Here is a 19,656-nt window from a genome sequence, read left to right as displayed (position 1 = left end):
GTCTGGTGGTCAGACGTAACTTTAGAGTATACAAACTTTGACAACAGACAGGAACAACTGTGATAATACTGTTTACTGAACGGTTCTTTTTTTACAGTGCGAGCTGTTGGCGAGCATTTATAATGTGAAAGGATGAGGCCCTGACGTCCTTCTACAGTATGTTTGTCTGGCAAAACTTCAACAACTACCAAGATGCATCAAGGCCACAAGCCGAAGCGCGTCGGTCTAATTTGTTAATAAAGTTGATTTATTTTGTTGCTTAACACAACTCACACAGGAAAGTCTGGCAAGATAATCTTTAGAAGAAGTAAAAGAGGAGATACCAGCACACCAATTTGACTAAAAAGCCACAAAAAAGTCAGCGGGCTGAGATAAGTGCAAAAATAGTCTCTTTAAATAAGACATGAGTGGTCGATACAATGGGTGCTCACAGTGAAAACAGGTGAATAATAACAGTTACAATCTCCTTTTTTCAAATGTTCCTACAGTACAGAGGCACCCAAGAGTAACTTTTAGATGCCCAGAGTAGGTGTAGTCTCACTGCACCCCGATGTAAAACACAATCTTTAGATCAGCTCAGTTTTGTCAGAAGGGGAAAATCAGTCTGATTCTGTTAAAGTGTGTACCCCTCTTTAGTTAACACAGAAAACTTCAACTGACTAAGATGCCTGAATGATTTGAATTGGATTCCATTCGAGTCTGAATATGTAATTGTAGAGGGGCAATCACATTTGCTTTGTTTGGTCTATGCATACCTTGAGACTCACACACACCGCAGGGCAGAGCGACATCTGATGAAGACTTCTAATATTCCTGCAGTAGAAAAAACAATCCACTCTTACCAACAACAAACTAGAGCTTAACTTTGTCTGGAGGAACCTGACGTTTGACTCTTTCACACGCATGCCTTCCAGCAGAGAGGCCCCTAAACACACTTTAAACATTTGTTGGTCCTTATACCTGTAAATATACAGAAGAAAACAGGCGCAGGGGGTTTTAGGCGAGTGTGTGGACGCCCACACTCAGGAGCACTTGCTCTCATGGAGGGTCCGACCACAGGAATGTAAAGTGTAATCACTCACACGTTTCCCTTAAGCAATGAAAAAGCTTCCCCTTAATTTTAACAAAACGTCTCCTTTCATCAACAAACGCAGACTCAACCCTCCCCCCCTGCAACTCCTGGTCCCCCCCCCCCCCCGCCCCACCCTCACCCCATCTCCCCCTAATCACAGCAGCCATCCAGGGCCAATTTAAAAGGAGCACGCGTGGGGTGAAGGTCCCAGAAGTGCAAGCGAGCACTGTGGTTTCCTGGTCACTGGCTTGTTGGAATGCTTGACTTGACAAAACGGTTCAAGAAAAACCACTTCAATCCCAAACCAGACTGGGTGCAGAGGCGCACGCAGAGTTAATGGGGCCGAGCTGAGGGGAAAGTTCAGCCTGGTTCACTTCTTATTTCAATGTCAAATCATTCTGATATAAAAAAAATAATATGCTAAAGGTGATGTGTTTTTGTCTTGTTATCAAGTTACAGAGCAGAATATCAAACAAAGTCAGTTTGTTCACATTGTGGGCTTTCTCCTCAGACTGGGTCCCAAAAAATGCAGAGTCAGAGTCCTGAAGTTGAGCTGTGAGGAAGTGGATCTGACACTGTATGGATGGGATAAGACATCAAGGCTGTCTGGGACTTCTCGGTGTCTGTCTGGGACGAGGAGAAGAGGGGGGGGGGGGCTGGGTTGTTGCAGGAATAAATGAGCCAGCCTTTGAAACCTGCTCTCTATAATTAGCAGGGTACTATATCACCAGCAGGTTGTCAGGACCTGCAGAAAAATGCTCTCAGTTCTGATAATGAAAGAGAGAAAGGGGAGTAGATGCTGTTCTCAAATGTGATTCAAGATTTACTGAAAGTCTTCTGCTTTTTCTTCTGTCAGAAGGATTGGAAGTCTTTGTTCGCTGTATCTAAACCAAAATAGGCTTGTGGCATTTTAGACATCTCTTTTAAACACTTTCATTTTGCAACGACGCCTGATTCAAAACAATGAGAGAGTGAAGAGAACAGATTTTGCGGATCGACAAATGCAAGTTGGCTTTGGGTATTCTCAAAAGGTGATCAAAACTGTCGACTGTCGATCTCCACTCACTGTCATTTCTGCATTATCACATGACTCCTAACATCAGCTGACCTAGTACAGACTGAGTGTTGACCTGCAGTTTCAGCATCACTTAATAAATCAAAGTTCCAGTAATGGTCGGACTGGGTCGATGAAAACAGGAGGGACCGACAAGCAGACTAATGTGGTGTCCTGGTCTGCTGCTGTAGTGGAGTCTGTAGTAGCACTGATGATGTGCAGAAACTTTTCATTCCAGGCCACACGGCTCACAGAGCTGCATCATACATGTCACATATAGTTGAAGAGAAGAACGAGTGTGTGGAGTGCAACCAAGAGACGGACGTGATGGAAACCGTGGGGCATTAATACATGGTGCTCAATCTCACTCTGAACTTGTTAAAAAACATTAAGCACAGGAGTGGAGAACTGTCTTTTCTTAAATGTTACATAACATGAAGTAGGTATAAGGCACAGTGCTGTATGAGCTTATATACAGTATGCTGTCTGCATGTAACTGTTACAAAATGTCCAACTGGAAAAGGGTCAATGAAATAGTCAGTGTTTAAAAAAAAAATGTATACATCCACAGGAAAAGTCTGTCCTGTTAAATCTGCACATAAGAGCACATTGATATCTACCAGCACAATATACAAACAGAGAGATAAGCTGAAAGATAAGACATTGATTCTGTCTGTTCTTGTATCTGGGGTCACTTGCAAACACTCTTTGAAGAGAATATTATTACTCAATACAAATTTGTGTTCAGGCACAAATGTTTAGAGCTTTTTTATCTGCACATTATGAGCTGTTCTGAAGCTTTACGTTGTCAAATAACAATAAATAACAACACATATCAAAGTCAACTTAAAGGGGATGATACAAAAGGTTTTGGAAATGGTAGATTATTTCAGGTGTAATGTTTCCTATGTAATCCTTTGGGGCAAATGCTCCCAATTTAAGTACATCCACTAGAAGCGGCTGACAGGCTCAGATTGTTATTCCAAGTGTCGGAGTATAAGAGAAAGAATCCATGAAAATAGAATGCATTGTTCTTAAAGGCTTAATATGCGATTTTTCACACTTAAATATAATATAAATCAAGTATATCCTCTGAAAATAACTCTGTGAGTCATGACTGTCTACAATGCGTGTAACACCCGAGTCCCACTGTCTGTGATGTTTTCAGAGTCCTATCTTCACTTTGTTTACATCGCCATGACGGCCGGCTGACTCCTCCCCTCGTGTATAAAAGTTGTTTAATTGAGGGACTAGAGAAAAGAAGAATAACATACTGTACTCACTGCTTAACTGTGTTTCTAGATCACGCTCATTTCAGGTAAATATTTTTTTTCCCATCAAGAACAACTGTTCTGGAGAGAATCACTTTTAATTTGAGAAACAGACGTCTGAGCTCGGTGCACGACCAGAGACTGTCTGCATGTGACCACTGCGATCTCCTTGTACGCAAAAAAACTGCCACATTATGTTTTCCGTTTGTCAGTGTTGTAGAGGGGACTCTGTTGCTTCAGCCACCACTTCCGAGTCCTTCTTTTTACGTCATGTTTCCCATCCTCTCCCATCTGACAGGGAAAATCTCCCCTGCATGTGTGAACAACCAGTTCTGGAGGATTTCAGGGGGCAGTCCTCCTGAAGTTCTCTGTAAATGTTCAGCAGTGCACATGTGAAAACGGCTTAGGACCTCAAATGATATCATAATAGGGCTCAGCAAGGGAAACAAAAACTTTTAAAAGTCACAAGATTGTCATGTAAATCTGCACACAGTTCGACCACAATAATGTGTGATGGATTTAGCATCCCGGTTGTTTCCATAATGAGCAGAAAGAGCCAGACACAAGGCCAACAATGTGACCTAAAGTTGTCTGAAACAAATGCTCTTTTTTTTGGTCTGTGTTGTGGGACTTTTGTCGGCACAGAGTCTGTACGAGGAATGTGCTGAACTGCTAGCTATGTGCTCCTCCTGGACCAGAAAAGTCAGAGGGCCACTTGCCGACAAGTATTACAGGCCGCCTCTCCACATGGAGTAACATAAAACCCAGCTGAGTGCTTGATCATGGTGCTGCACTACACACTGAGGAGCTGTGAAGGCAGCCAGATGCACACACACTGATGGGAGTGTCACAGGAGAGCAGGATACACACCAGGCTCCCAGTGTGTGTGTGTGTGTGTGTGTGTGTGTGTGTGTGCGTGTCTGTGTGCGGAGGGTGGGGGGGGGGGTAACAATGTGTGTGTGGAAGAGGAACAGAGACAGAACAGGAGTCTCTCTCATAGATTTCAACACACAGACACAACTTCTTCAAATGTGTCATCACCACAAACACATTGTAAAGGTCTTTTTGGTGTCATTTATCCAGTATCCAATAGCAACATCAGTCAATCACAGACAGTGGAAGCATCACTTGACGGTCTATATACGGACTTGAATGTGTACTTAGCACAGCTCTTGTGCAGCCGGTGTTGTTGATAGAGAATAAAAGGCTTGATATGAGACAGAGTGAAAGTGAAAGAGAGACTTTGCACAAACACTTTGACCTGAATGTGTCAGCATTAAGCAAAGCTGTTAGAAATATGCAGCATACAAGTATTACTGCACACTGCAGGGAAAACACCTGCAACATTTGGGGGTGCATGACGGGGACTTTTCTTGCCAGTTTATATTTTTCATACTTGACTGGAAAGTTGGGTTAGGGTTAGGTAAACTGTTTGTTTGTGCACCTGAAGTAAAAAGGGGGTTCAGGTGTAGTAGCAAAGACGGATTGATTCATATTACATCACTAGGGAGCCTATATAACATGCAGCCTCGTACCTAAACTCATTCTTTTTTTGCTCTGAATCAATTATTTAATGGCAAACAGAGTCCAAATGAAGATGTACTGTACTGTCACAAGTCCGAGCTTTGCTCTCACCATGGAAGTATTATGGCTGCCACTACCTACTACTACTTTACAGCAGAGAAGAAGAACTGATTTCAGGTTGTTTTTTTTAATGTTACAATCACACACTACAGTGCCCTGCATCATCTCAGCTACGATGAATGAGGCAGTTTTCATATAAATCAGTGTCTTTCTAATGCTTACATAAGGCACAGCCCAGCACTGATTGGACTTTACAAATCAACCCTGACATTTAAACCACCTTCATTTCTTATTCATTTTTTCTTCAAGTATCAAAAAGGTAAAGAAAACTATCAGAACCTGAAATGTACCAAAGGATATCATTCCCCCCTAACAGAATCCTACAGTCATGGTGCTTTTGTGATATTTTTACCAGACAAACTTCTTCCAGACATCCTGAGTAGCTGACATGCCACCACCTTTCTGTCACCTCAACATCTCTGCAGAATCCAATATGGCGTCTGCAGCTGTGTCCTCCTGCAGTCGACCCGGGGACAGAGGAGTCATAGCCATGTCATAAAAAACCCAGCCCCCGCCCGTTGACCCCCCAAGTGCCTTCAATTGCTCCATTTACACTAATTGTCATTCAGATGAGGGGGGGGGGGGGGGGTCTGTTTTTTAAGGCTGCCCCTGACACCATTCATATGAAAAGCACAATTAAGAGTAATTAGGCGTTTCCAGGCATAGAGGGGGTTTATCTGATAGCACAGCACGATCATCTACAGCATGAAGGGTTTGATCTTTTCATGCCCACATTTTTCAACCTGAAAATGTGGGTTAAACTATTTTACTTTAAAGTCGCTACTTGTTTGGTATCAACGTTATATAGCAGCTTAAACACAAACTGAGCCGTGAGTGTTTTATTCCTTAATGAAAAGATTCACTTTCTAAAGCTGATTTAGAGTTGTCCGTCTTCAATGAGTGTGCGTGCACGCTGCTTGAATACAGAGTCAGAAGAAAACCATAATAAACTGAAAAGTGTCACTTGTAATCATACATTACCGCTCTGTGTCTGAATCCCCCGCTCAGAGAGATACTTGAACTTGCAAATATGAACTGATGGAGCCCCTTTGAATCAGGCTCAAAATGGCTCGGGCCTTTGACTTACAAAATCGAGATATGAGCAGGATGACTCAGGAGATTTTTACAAGCATGCTGCGAACGGTCAGGAAGAAAACAAAAGAGCAAACAAGAGACACAGAAATATCTGCAGATGTCTCAGAGTTTAAAATGAGAGGAGTCAGGCTCTGTTTCTTTTTTGCAGATAAATGCCTTCAAGCGGTTTAACCCCCCCACAGCCCACAGGAAGCAGGGTCTGAGGAACATGCACAGACCTGCTGGACCTCAACCAAAGCGGGGTATGTCCAGCGGGGTATGTCCATGGTTTCCTTAAAGTGCTTCCTGGTGAGTTGGTTTATACATAAACACACTCCAACATCACATCCCCCCCCCCCCCCCCCCCCACTACCTAGAGACAGCCAGAGGGAGGGAGAAAAGATCCAGGCAGGCGGGGGCCTCATGCTGTGTTATCAGGGTCATGAATTCTTACTTCTAGTCAGCTAAAGTTCAACACATGAAGCAGGACAACAGAGCAGCATGTTCAAACCAAGAAATAAGCTCAGTACATTCAAATGAACGATTTGTTGCTCCTTCTGAAAATGTCAGGAGAAAGTGTCAATCAGTGTTTATCTCCGTCCCAACATCTTCAGAATGATGTCGTGTTTTTTTCCACAACACACATATTTGGTTTGTTGAAGAATAAAGAAACAGGGAAGAACCCACTTTGAAAATCAAAGAACTGTGTCTGTACACCTGTTGATGCTTTAAACCTCATTCATGAGAGATACTCAGATGAAGTTATCTTTCAGCCATATAAAGTGTTCTTAGGTGAAATTATTACTAATTAAGGGGGTGCAAGATTTTGATGACACATTGGAAATCAAAAGAGAAAGTCATCTTTAGGGAGTGGAGAGATGAGATGGCTTCTTCATAGTTAATAATAACACAAAGGTTTCCAGAACTATTTGGGGTTCCTATCTGAAGGTGTTTGATCACAATGATACTTGATGTTTAGTCGTTTTCGTCGTTTTCTGTACTTCACACGATGACTTGTGCTCAGATGAATGTGAGATATAAAACTGACATGTGACAATCTGCGACAAGCACTGCAAAGATGAATGTGTATGCACTTTTTAATTTTGCTTGTTGGTTGTTTGAAAGTCTTGTTTTTGAAATGTCTAAATCATTTGTGAATTTGTGTTGTATGTTAATGATGAAAAGTCAATATAAGACATAATCCTAAAAACAGCATGCAGCACTGTTACTGCAGATAGAGGTCTTACAAAGTGCAAATATTCCTCCTTAATTTAAATGTGACACCATGCATGTAAACCTATGATGTAGACCAGGGGTGGGCAACTGGCCACATGCGGCCCCCATCAACCCTCAATGTGGCCCTCAGGTCAATTTTTACATATCAATTAATTGGAAACATGAAGAAAACTTGACAAAATCTGCCATGAAATCATGAAAACGAGAAATGTTTCCATAATAATATTTGATCACTGGTATATGTTGAGTTAAATTTGAGACATAATTGATTTTAATCGTTTTTGCATCCTACAATTTGGCCCCCTGGCAATGAGAATTAAATGAATGTTGCTGTGACCAAAGTCGCCCACCCCTGATGTAGACTATGATTGTTCTGAATGTTACTAACATTACGTTGTTTTAATATTTGACTGCAGTACTCACTTTAGTAGGCATGTTTTATTTCATGTTTCTACTTTCCATATGTTTTGCCCCTATATCTAAAGTTGGCATCAAAACAATAGAGCAGTGCAGCAGACTGATATGTGAGTGGAGAGTCCACTCGGGACAGTCAGGCTGTCACACGCCCCTCAGCGTGGGAACACAGCAGCGTGCAACGACTACATGGCAAACAAACACAACAGGGCACTATGATCATATCTTCTATGAAGACATTATAAAGGTTGATCAAACTGGTGAGCAAAGAAAATAAGACTGTGGTTGATGAAAAAATGCAGCTTTCCTGTCCTTACAAAGTGGCTTCTGTGCGTCCTCGTCGCTCACGAGAACTGGAGCGAGATTTTTCAGGACTTTAAAAACTTTTTTGTAAAGTTAGAAACACGTCTGGTAAACTTCACTGACTTAATTCCTCTTCCTGTTGTTTTCAGATGTTGTTTCTATCAGAGGTCCAGTCCGCTTTAAAAGGTAAAAAGTTGAAATAATAGGATGGTTCCTCCTCCTCCTCCTCAGAGACACACTGACACACAACCCCTCCTTATAACTGACTTCATAATCACAGTAAAGAAAACAGAGATTTGGGGGTACTCACGGACTGCCTCCTGTTTGGGGTCCAGGTCGGAGCAGGTCTGCTGCAGCCCGCTGATCTTGCCCTGCAGCCCCCGGACCCGCTGGTTGGTGGTCGTGAGTTCCTGCTCCAGCTCCTGGAAAATAGAACATGCGTGCCGGGCCAGGTCCGATAGCTGGCGCAGGGTCCGGGATAGAGCCACATTACTAACGGAGACCAGGTCCTCGTACAGCAGACCCTCCTCGTTCGGGATCGGATACCTGCACAGCAGCTGAGGCTCCACGACCCGTTTGGCGAACGGCATGTTGGAGTAAACCCGGGATAAATCCAAGAAAAGTGAGGAAAAGTGATCGGAATTCGGTTCTTCTCCCCCCCCCCTCGGGACCCTGATCCGGTTCTGGTGGGTTTATCTGTTGTTGTTGACCCCCATCCTTTCATCAGTTCGAGGTCTGGTGGTGGAGGAGTAGTGGAGGACTGTGCGCTCCTGGCCGCTGCGCCGGGTCATCTGCTGCCCTGTGTGTGTTTTCCACTGCTCCAAAGTAGAGGTGGTTTTTAAAAATAGGAGGGGGTAAAACGTGGAGCGGATTCAACGGGATACTGGATCAGGACTCCTTCCACGATGACCTGCCGTGATGAGTTCACAGACCTCCGGAATAAAATGAATTCCGGGCTCTGAAACACTTTCAGGAGTTTGGAAAACGACCCCATGTGAAGAAATAAAAAACACGATTTTATTTATGAATATAAAGTTATTATTCTGAACATATTTACAGAAGAACAAATGCTTTCAATGGCAAGACAAGTTTATTAAAAGCCTAGTAGCCTACATTTTAGTACAGGACTGAAAGAGCTTCATACAGGACATCGAAAACATCTTGACAAAAAATAAAACACAGATTATTTTTTTAGTTAATAAAAATACAAGATAAAAAATTATCATACAATAGGCTATTACATGTACTGAGCCAAACCGGACAAAAGGGACTAAAAAGACCATTAGGAGACAGTGCTTTGAGTCCTTGATATTTCTGATAATTATTTTCTTTATTTATCTTCAGTTAACTTTTGTTCTTCAGTTAGCACCTGTGAACGTTTTTCTTCGGATGTATGTACTCTACACCTTGTTACTACACTTGTTTTTTGTATTATGAGATGTTACAGGTGTAAAAGGAGAGGGACAGACAGTTTCCAGGTCAGCCTTTGCTCGCCTCATATGGAAAAAAAACACATTAGTTTATTTTTGTGCAACCATGCAGAGAAATGTGGAGAAGCTAAAGAAAAAGTCAGGGCATCTCCTAAGCATACCTGTCAAAAGAACTGTGTACTTTTTCAAACAAATATTTTCTTCATTCCTTCCTAATTTGTGATCAACAGTTTAGACGCCATCATTTACTCTGCTAGCCTTCCTCCCTGTCTCCCTGTATCTTTTCTCCCTCCTCTGCGTGCAGTCCTGACAGCCGGCATGGGTACAGCTTCATTCACATTTGCTGAATGAGTGTTTAGTTAAATCCCAGCAGCTGACGGGGCCAGAATCAGCAGAGGTGACAGCCTAACAGCTCTTCCTGTGGCCTAACTAAAGTCCACAGCAGAAGTGCAACCTTTGCAAACATTGACCCTGAACAAAGGAGGCACGAGAGGAACGGCGTATGGCGTCATCTTTGAGTAATGGAGCTGCGACAAAAGAGCTAACTTGAACAGACAAAAGCTGCTAATCTTTGTTGTGAGAAGGGTCAGCTCTAACTTTCGGGGTATACTTGTCACTGTACAGCACGTGTTGTAATTACACCAAGCAGCAATCTCAGAGGCCGTTACAAAAAAAATCCCCCTGCAGTTCCTCAAGTGGCCACTCGGGGCCGACTCTAGAGGTGAGTCAATGCCCTTTAGGCATCATATTTAAAAGTGTAATCTTACAGCAGAAATAAACATATTTACAGGGAGGAACAATGTTTTTGGTGGACAAAAATGTAACGGCATTCCAGAATAAATTTGAATGTACAAAGACGCAATGACAGGGGAGTTACGGTGTAGTTGTGGAAATGAAATGTGGAAAGGACTTGTGTGCGTCTTCTTGCAGGTCGCTTGGGTGGGCGGGGTCACACCTGTGTGGGCCAGCCGTCAACCGGCATTCTAGTTTCTTTTCACATGATACACTCACTCATCAGCCAACATGCTAATTACCTGACATACACACCACATTTATTTACATTGTGACCATTATAGTTGTATTTTTGCTGGTTCGTGACATTTCCATTAATTAGATGGTTTCATGTTAGCTTTTTCAGTATTTGTCGTTAATTGATTTCTTTGTGGTGGCTCCTGCATGAGAGGCAGGACTATAGCTTTCTATGCAGACAGCAGTATGTAGTGACAAGTAATTTAAAGTTACCTGATTGGTTTCCTTACTTGATCGCCCATCAGCAAAGTGGGCAAGTAGGTTTCCAGTTTAGATAATTTTTTCTGATAGAAAAACAACTTTCATCAGATATCACCACAAATAGAAAGTCATTCTGAAGAAAACCTCGTGGTTAAGAGTGTTCACCAGTTAATGAATTAGCTGAAGTTGCAGAATATTAACTTGGTGTTTGCTAACCACTCACGGCTCTTCAGTGTAACCTCCACTCTAAATATGGTTCATCGTGGTTGCAAAATCTAAAGATGGTGATGTCAACAATGTCAAACTTGGAACACGGTGGCTCAGTGGTTAGTTCTCCAGCCCCATGTAGAGGATACGTGTCCTCAAAGCCGGCAGGCTGGGGTCGCATCTGACCTGTGTCCTCTTGTCTCGTGTCATTCCCCACTCACTCTCTCTCCCAGATTTCCGACTCTATCCACTGCCCAGTGTCTTTCTAATAAAGGCACAAAAAGTCCAAAAACAAATCTTCAAAAAAGAGTCAAACTTAAGGCTTCAAAATTGCAGATGATAATCTAGAACACGACAGGAGGCTAAATCTCTAAATTATACGGTCAAGGATTAACAACAAAAATAGAAAAAGGACACCAAGTGTCTTAGTTCTAGTTCATTATTAGATTAACTTGAAGTTTCTGCTTTTTAGACACAATATCATGTACTTTATTTGACATATGGAGCATGTGCAGGGGGTGAATTCTGTTCCTGAGTATTTTTGGTCTATCTGCATATAAGAGCCCACAATATCTCTGTCTCCAGCTAGATGAACCAATAATAGTAATAACTGTGTGGATTATATTAAACCAGTAGCTGACTATGTGTGAGATAGCTACACGTTCATTATATCAAACAGGCGTATACTTAGAAGCAGCATATGGCTGACACATATAGTTTCCTCATCACGTGCAGCTGTCATCTCCAAATGCAAACCAAACACTTTTAAGTGGTATTTATGGTCCAAGTCTAAGCTGTCTGATTGAATGAAAACACACACACACACACACTTCTCCTGATGTATGAGCTGAAATCAAACCTGCAGTATGAGAGGAGGTCCTGGCAGGTGCTGACGTGCAGCACTTTGCCAAATATTGGTTATGGTGAAGAGGAGCTCGGAGCGCTGTGCTGTCGTCTGGCATCTCAGACCAAACTCAGCAGCTCATTCATTTCCTCAGATGTGGAAGAAGCAAAATACTTTTTGAACACGGCAGCAAAGGCTTAACAACTGCTCGAGTGTTTTCTTTGGACTTTAAAATCTGTTTCATTTGACTTATTAAAAAAATTAAACTCTCCACTCATTTAACACTCTTCAGTCATACTTCTCTTCTTGGGTCACGGTAGTTATTCAGAATTATTCACATCATAAAAATGAGTTATAAGCTGATATTTCCTGGAAAACCGAGAGGCAAAATATGAATTAATCAGGGCAAGGCGAGTCAAAAAGCCAGTGATTCTGTGAAACTGCACTGTAGACTGTAGGAGGTGGACATAGCCCTCCAAGAGACAACAGGGGGGACTCCACTATAGCTAAAAACAAGTCATAAGCGGTTTTCACACACTCACTCCTGAAAAATTCTCAAGAATTTCAGGAGGGCTGCCCTGAAATCCTCCTGATCTGGTTGTTCACACATGCACCTCACAGCGGGAGACTATCCCTGCATGACAGGAGGGGGGTGAGGGGTCTCCTGAGGCAAGACATGATTTAAAAATAACAACGTGGAAGAGACAGTCAAAGCAACAGAGTCCACTATACAACGGTATAATGAGAATATTTGCCTTTACTTCAATGCTGTAGTTCTACAGAATCACAACAACAACAAGCGAGATGATAAAATCATACTGGTGAACAAAAAACATACAGTAATGCAGACGTTTCAGTACGTACACAGAGACTGCAGAAGTTGAGTACAGTCTCTGGTCATGCACAAATCGAAAGGAATAAACGTCACCACCCCATCGCACTCGCTCGAGGGGAATTCTCCTGATTATATCCTGTTGCATTCTCACAGATCCGATCACCCAGACTTCATGCGGACAAAATACTCGGAGGCTGGCAGGAGAAACTTCAGATAAAGAGTGAGTGAAAAAAGTTTATGTTTGTGTTCACACATGCCGCTTCCCATGAAAACTTCAGGAGATTATCAAGAATTCAGTGTGTGTGAAAAAGGCAATTCATTATTTATCTTTCGACTCATTTGATTTATAACCTTTTCTGTAACCAATGCAGAAGTAGGTTATTACAAAAACATTCTGTCAACCTTGAATGTGAAATCTGAAGAAAAATTGCTGCTGTCTGCATGACCGACATTTCATGGTGGTAGCTCAGATATTTGTTTTTGGACACACTTGGTGGAGAGGAGACATTTCCCATCCCAAGAGCTGCAAGCGGGGCTAAAAATAAGCATGTTGAAATAACATGTAAGTAAGTTTGAGAGATTTCTGGATGAATATCAGAGTCATTGATCGTGATCAAAGCTGCTTGAGACTTGGAGTAAGTGTGGGGATTTTTTGGATGCAACATGAATGAGAGAGAAGTAGGTGTGAGGTGTGAAAAAAAAGAGAAGCCAAGTGTGTCGGTGGATATTTTTGGATGACAGCGGCGGAGGTCTGGGAATACAGCCATCAACCGTGATCTGCGTGACCCCTGCTTGTTATGTCTGTGTTGAAGAAAACACAGCTGCTTTGTGGGAGTCTGAGGGTGACCACTGCAGACGGTTTGATCTCTTTTTACTCTCATATCAGTGTTATGAAAACTTCTAATCTAATCTTCAACGTCATCTCATAAGAAAAATTGAGATTTAGGGTAGATTTCCTATTTTTGCTTCTGTGAACATTATTTGAGAGATTGTTATTGCAATGATTTTCCAGCTTTTGCAAATTCATGCTATTCATCGTCTTTGTAAATCAACTTATCAACTCGTTTTTATCTGCATTTTAAAGCTCATGTGAGGAGCTTTTAGCTGGTATAGAAACTGTCTGAAATTAACACAGATGCTTCTATATGACCTACAAATGTCAACAAGACCAACAGCAACCAGATTATTTCTTTACAGCTATGACACATGCCTGTTAATCCTGTCACGGGGTGTGTGTCTGATTTACAGGCCGATGTCACTCCTTTTAAAAAAAAACCCCAAAAAAACCACCAAAGATTCCTAGTGAGTTGAGTCCTGGAGGTTCAAAATAAAGAAGGGTGATAGAAGGATGATATTTTTGCGAGAAAACACTACTTAAGGTCATGTTTCCAGTCAAGATGGCGGCGTGAGAAGAGAGCTCTATGCACCAACACAAACTATCAACACTAATGGTAATAATTTAACAGACATTCTGCCTTTTTTTGGCTCTATTTTTGCCTTTGCAATTTAAAAATGCCTGATCACTCAACCAAGGATAATGCAAAACGCCCACCTGATAGCCATATTAATCAACATGGTGGAGAACAAGAAACTTGGCTGGATCTGGCCAACTAAGTTTCAAGTATTAACGCGCTGCTTAAACAGATTCAAACAGAGCAGAAAGGAACTTTGGCGGTCATCAGTAAATCTATCAGTGCCATAGAAGGGAAGCTGTCTGGCATGCTTGAGCCGCTAACAGAGACTGAAGCTAAAGGGAACCCCCCCTGCGACCAAGACAGAAGTGGAAATACTTTGTGCCAAACTGGACGAAATGGAAGGAAGAAACATGAGGAACAATTTAAGATACGTCGGTATCCTTAACACTTGAGAGTCGAGATGCCTGTCGCTCTCTAGAAAATACCATTCCCGGGATGCTAAATCTGGACTTCGCATGGGAGTTGATCATCAACGAGCTCATCACACAGGCAACCCTCAACGGCACAGAATAAACTCTGAGAGTTATAATAGCAACGTTTCTGTGCTTTCAAGACGTCCAGCATATAGAGACTGCAGCTCGAGAGAAGAAGGAGATCATCTGGAGTGGTCATACAATCAGCATATTCCCGGATTACACTTAAACAGTGGAGACCCAACGCCAGAAGTTGCGGGACTGCAAGAAAATGCGGTACGAGCGTAGACTTTTTGGGGTTTTTCAGCCATTCTGAGAATCTATACGTTTTTGTCTGCACCTAGGTTATAGTTTGACGTGATGGTGCTGGCCTTGTCTCACATGTCCACACGTTAGCGAGTCACAGACCTTTTTTGAGTGTTATGGAGTTGTCATCCCTTTAAATTTCTCTTTTTTAATTTTTCTCATATGTTTCTATCTCTTTTATTTGCTTATTTACCGTCTTACATCCTCGGTCCTCTTGGTCTCAAACCTGCTCCTTTGTTGCCTGAGTTATTAGAATGAGTTATTATGTTGCCTCATGATGTTCAGATTCTGATGTTGGTCGGGTTTTTGTTTGGGTTCTTTTACTGTTCAGGTCTTGTTGTTGGTTGGGTGTCATCAATGGTTGCCTTCTTGTCGTAGTTTTTTTGTTGTGGTTTGGGTATCCTGCTTTGTTGTTATGTTTGCTTTTGCATTATGTCAAAGCACTTCGAAAGCACTTAAAAAAAGGTTATTATTATTAATATTAATATTAATATTATTAATAGTAAAATGAACAAAGAGTTAAGTCTCACTTTGTCCACAGGGGTCGCCAAAAGCAATATAACCTGAAAGTTCCTCACAGGAGTGTTAAAAAGTGTTTCGGCATTCACCTTTAATGGACCGTGATTGAAATAAACATGTCCTACATCATCACCCCAACATTAGTGAAAAACAACAGCTCCTCATCAATACTTTTATGTGAATTTAAACCCAAATTTACATGAGCATAGCATTCATGTCAAGCATCCTTAACCATGACACACACAACTTGTGTGTACGTTCAAACAATAATATCAAGATGTAAAAATCAGAAAATACACTCAAAAAATAGAAATTGCTTCAACAGCTTTTATTGACAATGCCATTTTATGCTCCCTGTAATGTTTAGAAAATGATTTTGAAGTGAGTAAACTTAGGATGCACTTGAAGTTTATTTTTTTGTTTTACGTACATTTACCAACAGAAAGAAGACATAACAAGATGAGGACAAAGGGGAAGAGTAGGGTTATGGCAGGGCTTTGACAAAAACACAAAACAATAAAACAAAACAAAAAACGATGAGGACAGTACAAGCCAGGTAGGGGGATCCAGGTTGTGAAGGGCTTTGAAGGTGAGGATGAGGAGCTTGAAGGTTAAGGATGTGGGGGGAAACTGAAACAGGTGTGATCATACTGGTACAATAACAGCCTGTCAAGTTATTTTAAGACACTGGAAAACATCACAGGCCCCACTGTGACTGAGACAGCATCTTATGAATGTATGCTGAACAGACTTAGTAACAGAAGATTGGAGATGGTGGTTTTGATGATTATTTTGATTGATTTGGGGCCGATGATGATGACTTCTGATTTGTCGCAGTTGAGTTTGAGAAAGTTGGTTTGGAGCCAGGATTTTATTTGGAGGTTGGAGTTTGGGGGAGGTTAGGAGGTAGATGGAAGGAGGTTTTGGGGAGGGTTGAAGAGTCTTGCTACAGGTGGCCTGAGGTTAGAGAGGTGGTTGCTTCATCTTTTTTAAAAAGTCCCAGAAACCTTTTCTTTAAAGACTTTTTCTTCTTTTTCTGAGCCTCCTCCACCTGAACTTCAAGGTTCTCTAGTCTGTCCATTAGGCCTTCTGTTGACTTGCCTTTCTCTTCATCCTTCTCCTCAAGGGTCTTCTTGAAGATGTTCACAGACTCCAGGAGACAGGCTTTCTCTTTCTGCCACTGCAGCTGATGATTTTCTATTTGCTCTTGTGCCTGGTTTAGGGATGCCTTTATCCTGAGGGTTTCTTCAATGAGCTGTGACTTGTCCTCCTCCCACTGGCAATTCTTCTCTGCCAGGTCCTTTTGGGATTGTGTTAGTGCCTCATGCATCCTACTGGCTTCTTCATTGTGTCCAAGCAGTAGTTTACACCTTTCCTCCTCCCATTCTTGTTTCTGTCTGTCTTGGCACTCTTGGGCTTGGATCAGAGCAGTCTTCATCCTGAGAGTTTCCTCCTCATGTTCAGCCAGGAGACGGGACCGGTCCTCCTTCCACTGCTGTTTAAGGTTCTCAATGTTCTCTTGAGCCTTTTCCAGTGCGGTCGCATTCTTGTACCTTTCGTCCATCTGAGCAACCCGGAATTTAAACATTTCTTTGTCAGATGAACATTTGTAATTCATCAGGTCTTTTTGCGCCTCTTTCAGTTTCTCCTCCATCCTGCAGGTAGTCTGTTTTTCCTCTTCTCGTAGACGGGATCTTTCCTTGTCCCACTGCAGCTTCTGCTGCTTCAGGTCCTCCTGGGCCTGGATCAGAGCAGCATGTATCCTGCAGGTTGTCTGTTCTTGCTCTTCTAGGAGACGGGATCTTTCCTCGTCCCACTGCAGCTTCTGCTGCTTCAGGTCCTCTTGGGTCTGGATCAGAGCAGCCTGTATCTTGCAGGTTGCCTGTACTTGCTCTTCTAGGAGACGGGATCTTTCCTCGTCCCACTGCAGCTTCTGCTGCTTCAGGTCCTCTTGGGTCTGGACCAGAGCAGCCTTTATGCTGCAGGTTTCCTCCTCTTGCTCCAACAGAAGACAGGATCGTTCCTCCTCCCATCGGTTGGACTTTTTCACCAGGTCTTCATGGGCCTCGTTGAGTGCAGTCTTCAGGGTGCAGGTTTCATTTGTCACCTCAGCCAGGAGACAGGACTTTTCATCTTCCAACTGGCTGTTTTTGATTTCCAGGTCTTCTGCGGGCTGGTTGGGTGCAGCCTTGATGGAAGAGGCTTCAGCCAGGAGGCCGGACCTCTCTTCTGCACACATTTGCGCCTGGTATAATACAGCATGCAATCTGTTGATTTCCCCCAGGAGAATGGTCCTGTCCTGTCCCCACAGGTGAGCCTGGTACTGCAGGTCCATGACAGCCCTGGATACACCGACCTTCAGTCTGGAGTTCTCCTCTATTTGCTGGGCGAGGCACTCTTCTGTCTTCATACACTTCTCCTTTTCAGTTTGGAGAGCGTCCTTAAGTTTCCCCATTTCCATGACTGCTTCCCTTGCTGTGGCCTGCTTGTTGGATACCTCAGCAAGGAGTAGAGCCATGTTGGAGGTCGCCTTGGCTTCCTGATCTGCGAGCAGTTGTTTTAACTGCTCTAACTCAGGGATCTGAATCGGGGCTTGGTCAGTCACCTTAGTGATGATCTCAAACATGTTCAAATTTGTCACATCATTGGCCTGCTGTGACTGATTTGCTGCACCTACAGACTGTGGCTCTTTAGGAGTCTCTGCAGGCTGTAGTTCGAGCTTGTCTCCAGTCAGGATGTTGGGTGTCTCTACGGGTTCTGGTTGAAGAGACTCTGCAGGCTGTATTTCGAGCTTGTCTCCAGTCAGGATGTTGGGTGTCTCTACGGGTTCTGGTTGAAGAGACACTGCAGGCTGTAGCTCGAGCTTGTCTCCAGTCAGGATGTTGGGAGGCTCTACGGGTTCTGGTTGAAGAGACACTGCAGGCTGTAGTTCGAGCTTGTCTCCAGTCAGGATGTTGGGAGTCTCTACGGGTTCTGGTTGAAGAGACACTGCAGGCTGCAGGGGTGTTTGAGTCACTGCAGAGTCATCTTTCCCACCCAGGACATCTCCTTCCTTCTGTTCGTCCTGAGTTGTCCCTTTTGATGGGTCCCTCTGCAAAGGAGGAAACTGTGATGTGTCCATCTTAACCATCTTTTGAATTTTCTTCAGAAGTTCAAATTCCTCATCTGATTCTGCATCTAGATAGTCAGCAGGTGGGTATGTCCTTCTTTCGTCCTGGTCGCTGAGGACTTTGACCCCTTGATCATAGGAGCACAAGATAAGGTTCTTTTTCACCTTGTTTCTGCCTTTTTTGGCGTTGTTCTTCACTCTTGTCTCCATTCTCTCAATACTGTGAATACTTGTTGATGCTCTGCTCACTGTGTGTCTGACTGTCTGGCTCTGGTGGCTGGACTGAAATGACTGTTGGTGATTCTGAGCCTTTATAAGTTCTTGAGCAAAGATTCTAGAATGCATCAAAGGCTTCAGATGACATCACAGACATCAAAGGAAACAAAGATTCCACAAGTTATGACACATTCAACCTTTTTGAAATCATTTCTAAATTTACAAATACATGTAAATATCAATCTTATTATCAATCTTTGCTTGTATTGTAAAAATTCACAACAAATGAAATTTTGGGCTCTGGCCCATTGACTAATTGAAGCATCTCTTTGATGCACTGTGTAATAAATGTTGTTATTCACAACTCATAAGCTTGACACAATTATTTTAATCTTCAATCTCCAAACTCTTTTCTGAATAGCTAATAAAAAAGACTTTCCTGACAATGTGTGGAGAGGCAGTCTAAACTGAAAGTCCGAGGCACTCTGATGTCGTATAAAAATCCTTTATTAAACAGGGATGTGTCTATGCGTTTCTACTGAGTCTTCGTCAGGACATGTCCTGACAGTCAAACTTTTTATTAGCTATTTAACTTCTGTCCCCTATTCTTGCAGAGCACCTGATTCCTCTACATTTTTTGACCCAGTGCAGCACTCACTTCTAACTTTTTTCCTCTTCCCTAAAGAGCCTCTGAAGTCCAAAAAAAGTTGAAATATTGTACCATGTGCACTTAAGTTATCATCTTACTTGTGCAAACAAGATAAGTATTTTCCACAAGTTGCTGATGACCACTCAATAGCGGTAAGGTTATGCCCCATGTGTGGAGGCCTGGGTTCGAGTCCGGCCTGTGGCTCCTTTTCCACATCATTTCCTACTCTTGCTCCCTGATTTCCTTCCTCAATGCACTATCCTATCTACATGAAAGCAAAAAGGCCAAAAATAAATCTTAAAAAAATAAAAATACATCTGTTTAATCACTTGTGCGCACAATAAATTGTGTGAAT

General features: G+C 42.6%; 2 protein-coding genes across 6 annotated transcripts in view; one reads left to right on the top strand and one right to left on the bottom strand.

Annotated features, from left to right (window-relative positions):
- The window catches only part of nhsa (Nance-Horan syndrome a (congenital cataracts and dental anomalies)), a 78,741-nt gene extending 69,830 nt beyond the window's left edge, over positions 1–8,911 (bottom strand). Inside the window, exon 1 of the mRNA XM_061029704.1 lies at positions 8,379–8,911. Within this exon, the coding sequence (XP_060885687.1) occupies positions 8,379–8,658 (280 nt within the window). The 5' untranslated portion in view covers positions 8,659–8,911. The remainder of the gene's footprint in view (positions 1–8,378) is intronic.
- LOC132956355 (sex comb on midleg-like protein 2) overlaps positions 1–19,656 on the top strand; it is a 486,888-nt gene that overhangs the window by 108,389 nt on the left and 358,843 nt on the right. The window contains exon 16 of one of the 5 annotated variants that reach the window (XR_009666012.1): positions 3,167–3,406. The exons of the other annotated variants lie outside the window; for them this stretch is intronic. The gene's annotated coding sequence lies outside the window, so the exon portion shown is untranslated. Of the gene's footprint in view, positions 1–3,166; positions 3,407–19,656 lie in introns of those variants that run through there. 5 annotated transcript variants of the gene reach the window in all.

Source organism: Labrus mixtus, chromosome 3, assembly GCF_963584025.1.
Source record: "Labrus mixtus chromosome 3, fLabMix1.1, whole genome shotgun sequence".
In the NCBI taxonomy this organism is placed as follows: domain Eukaryota; kingdom Metazoa; phylum Chordata; class Actinopteri; order Labriformes; family Labridae; genus Labrus; species Labrus mixtus.
Note: the sequence above shows the minus strand (reverse complement) of the source record. Positions and strands in the feature narration are given on the sequence as shown.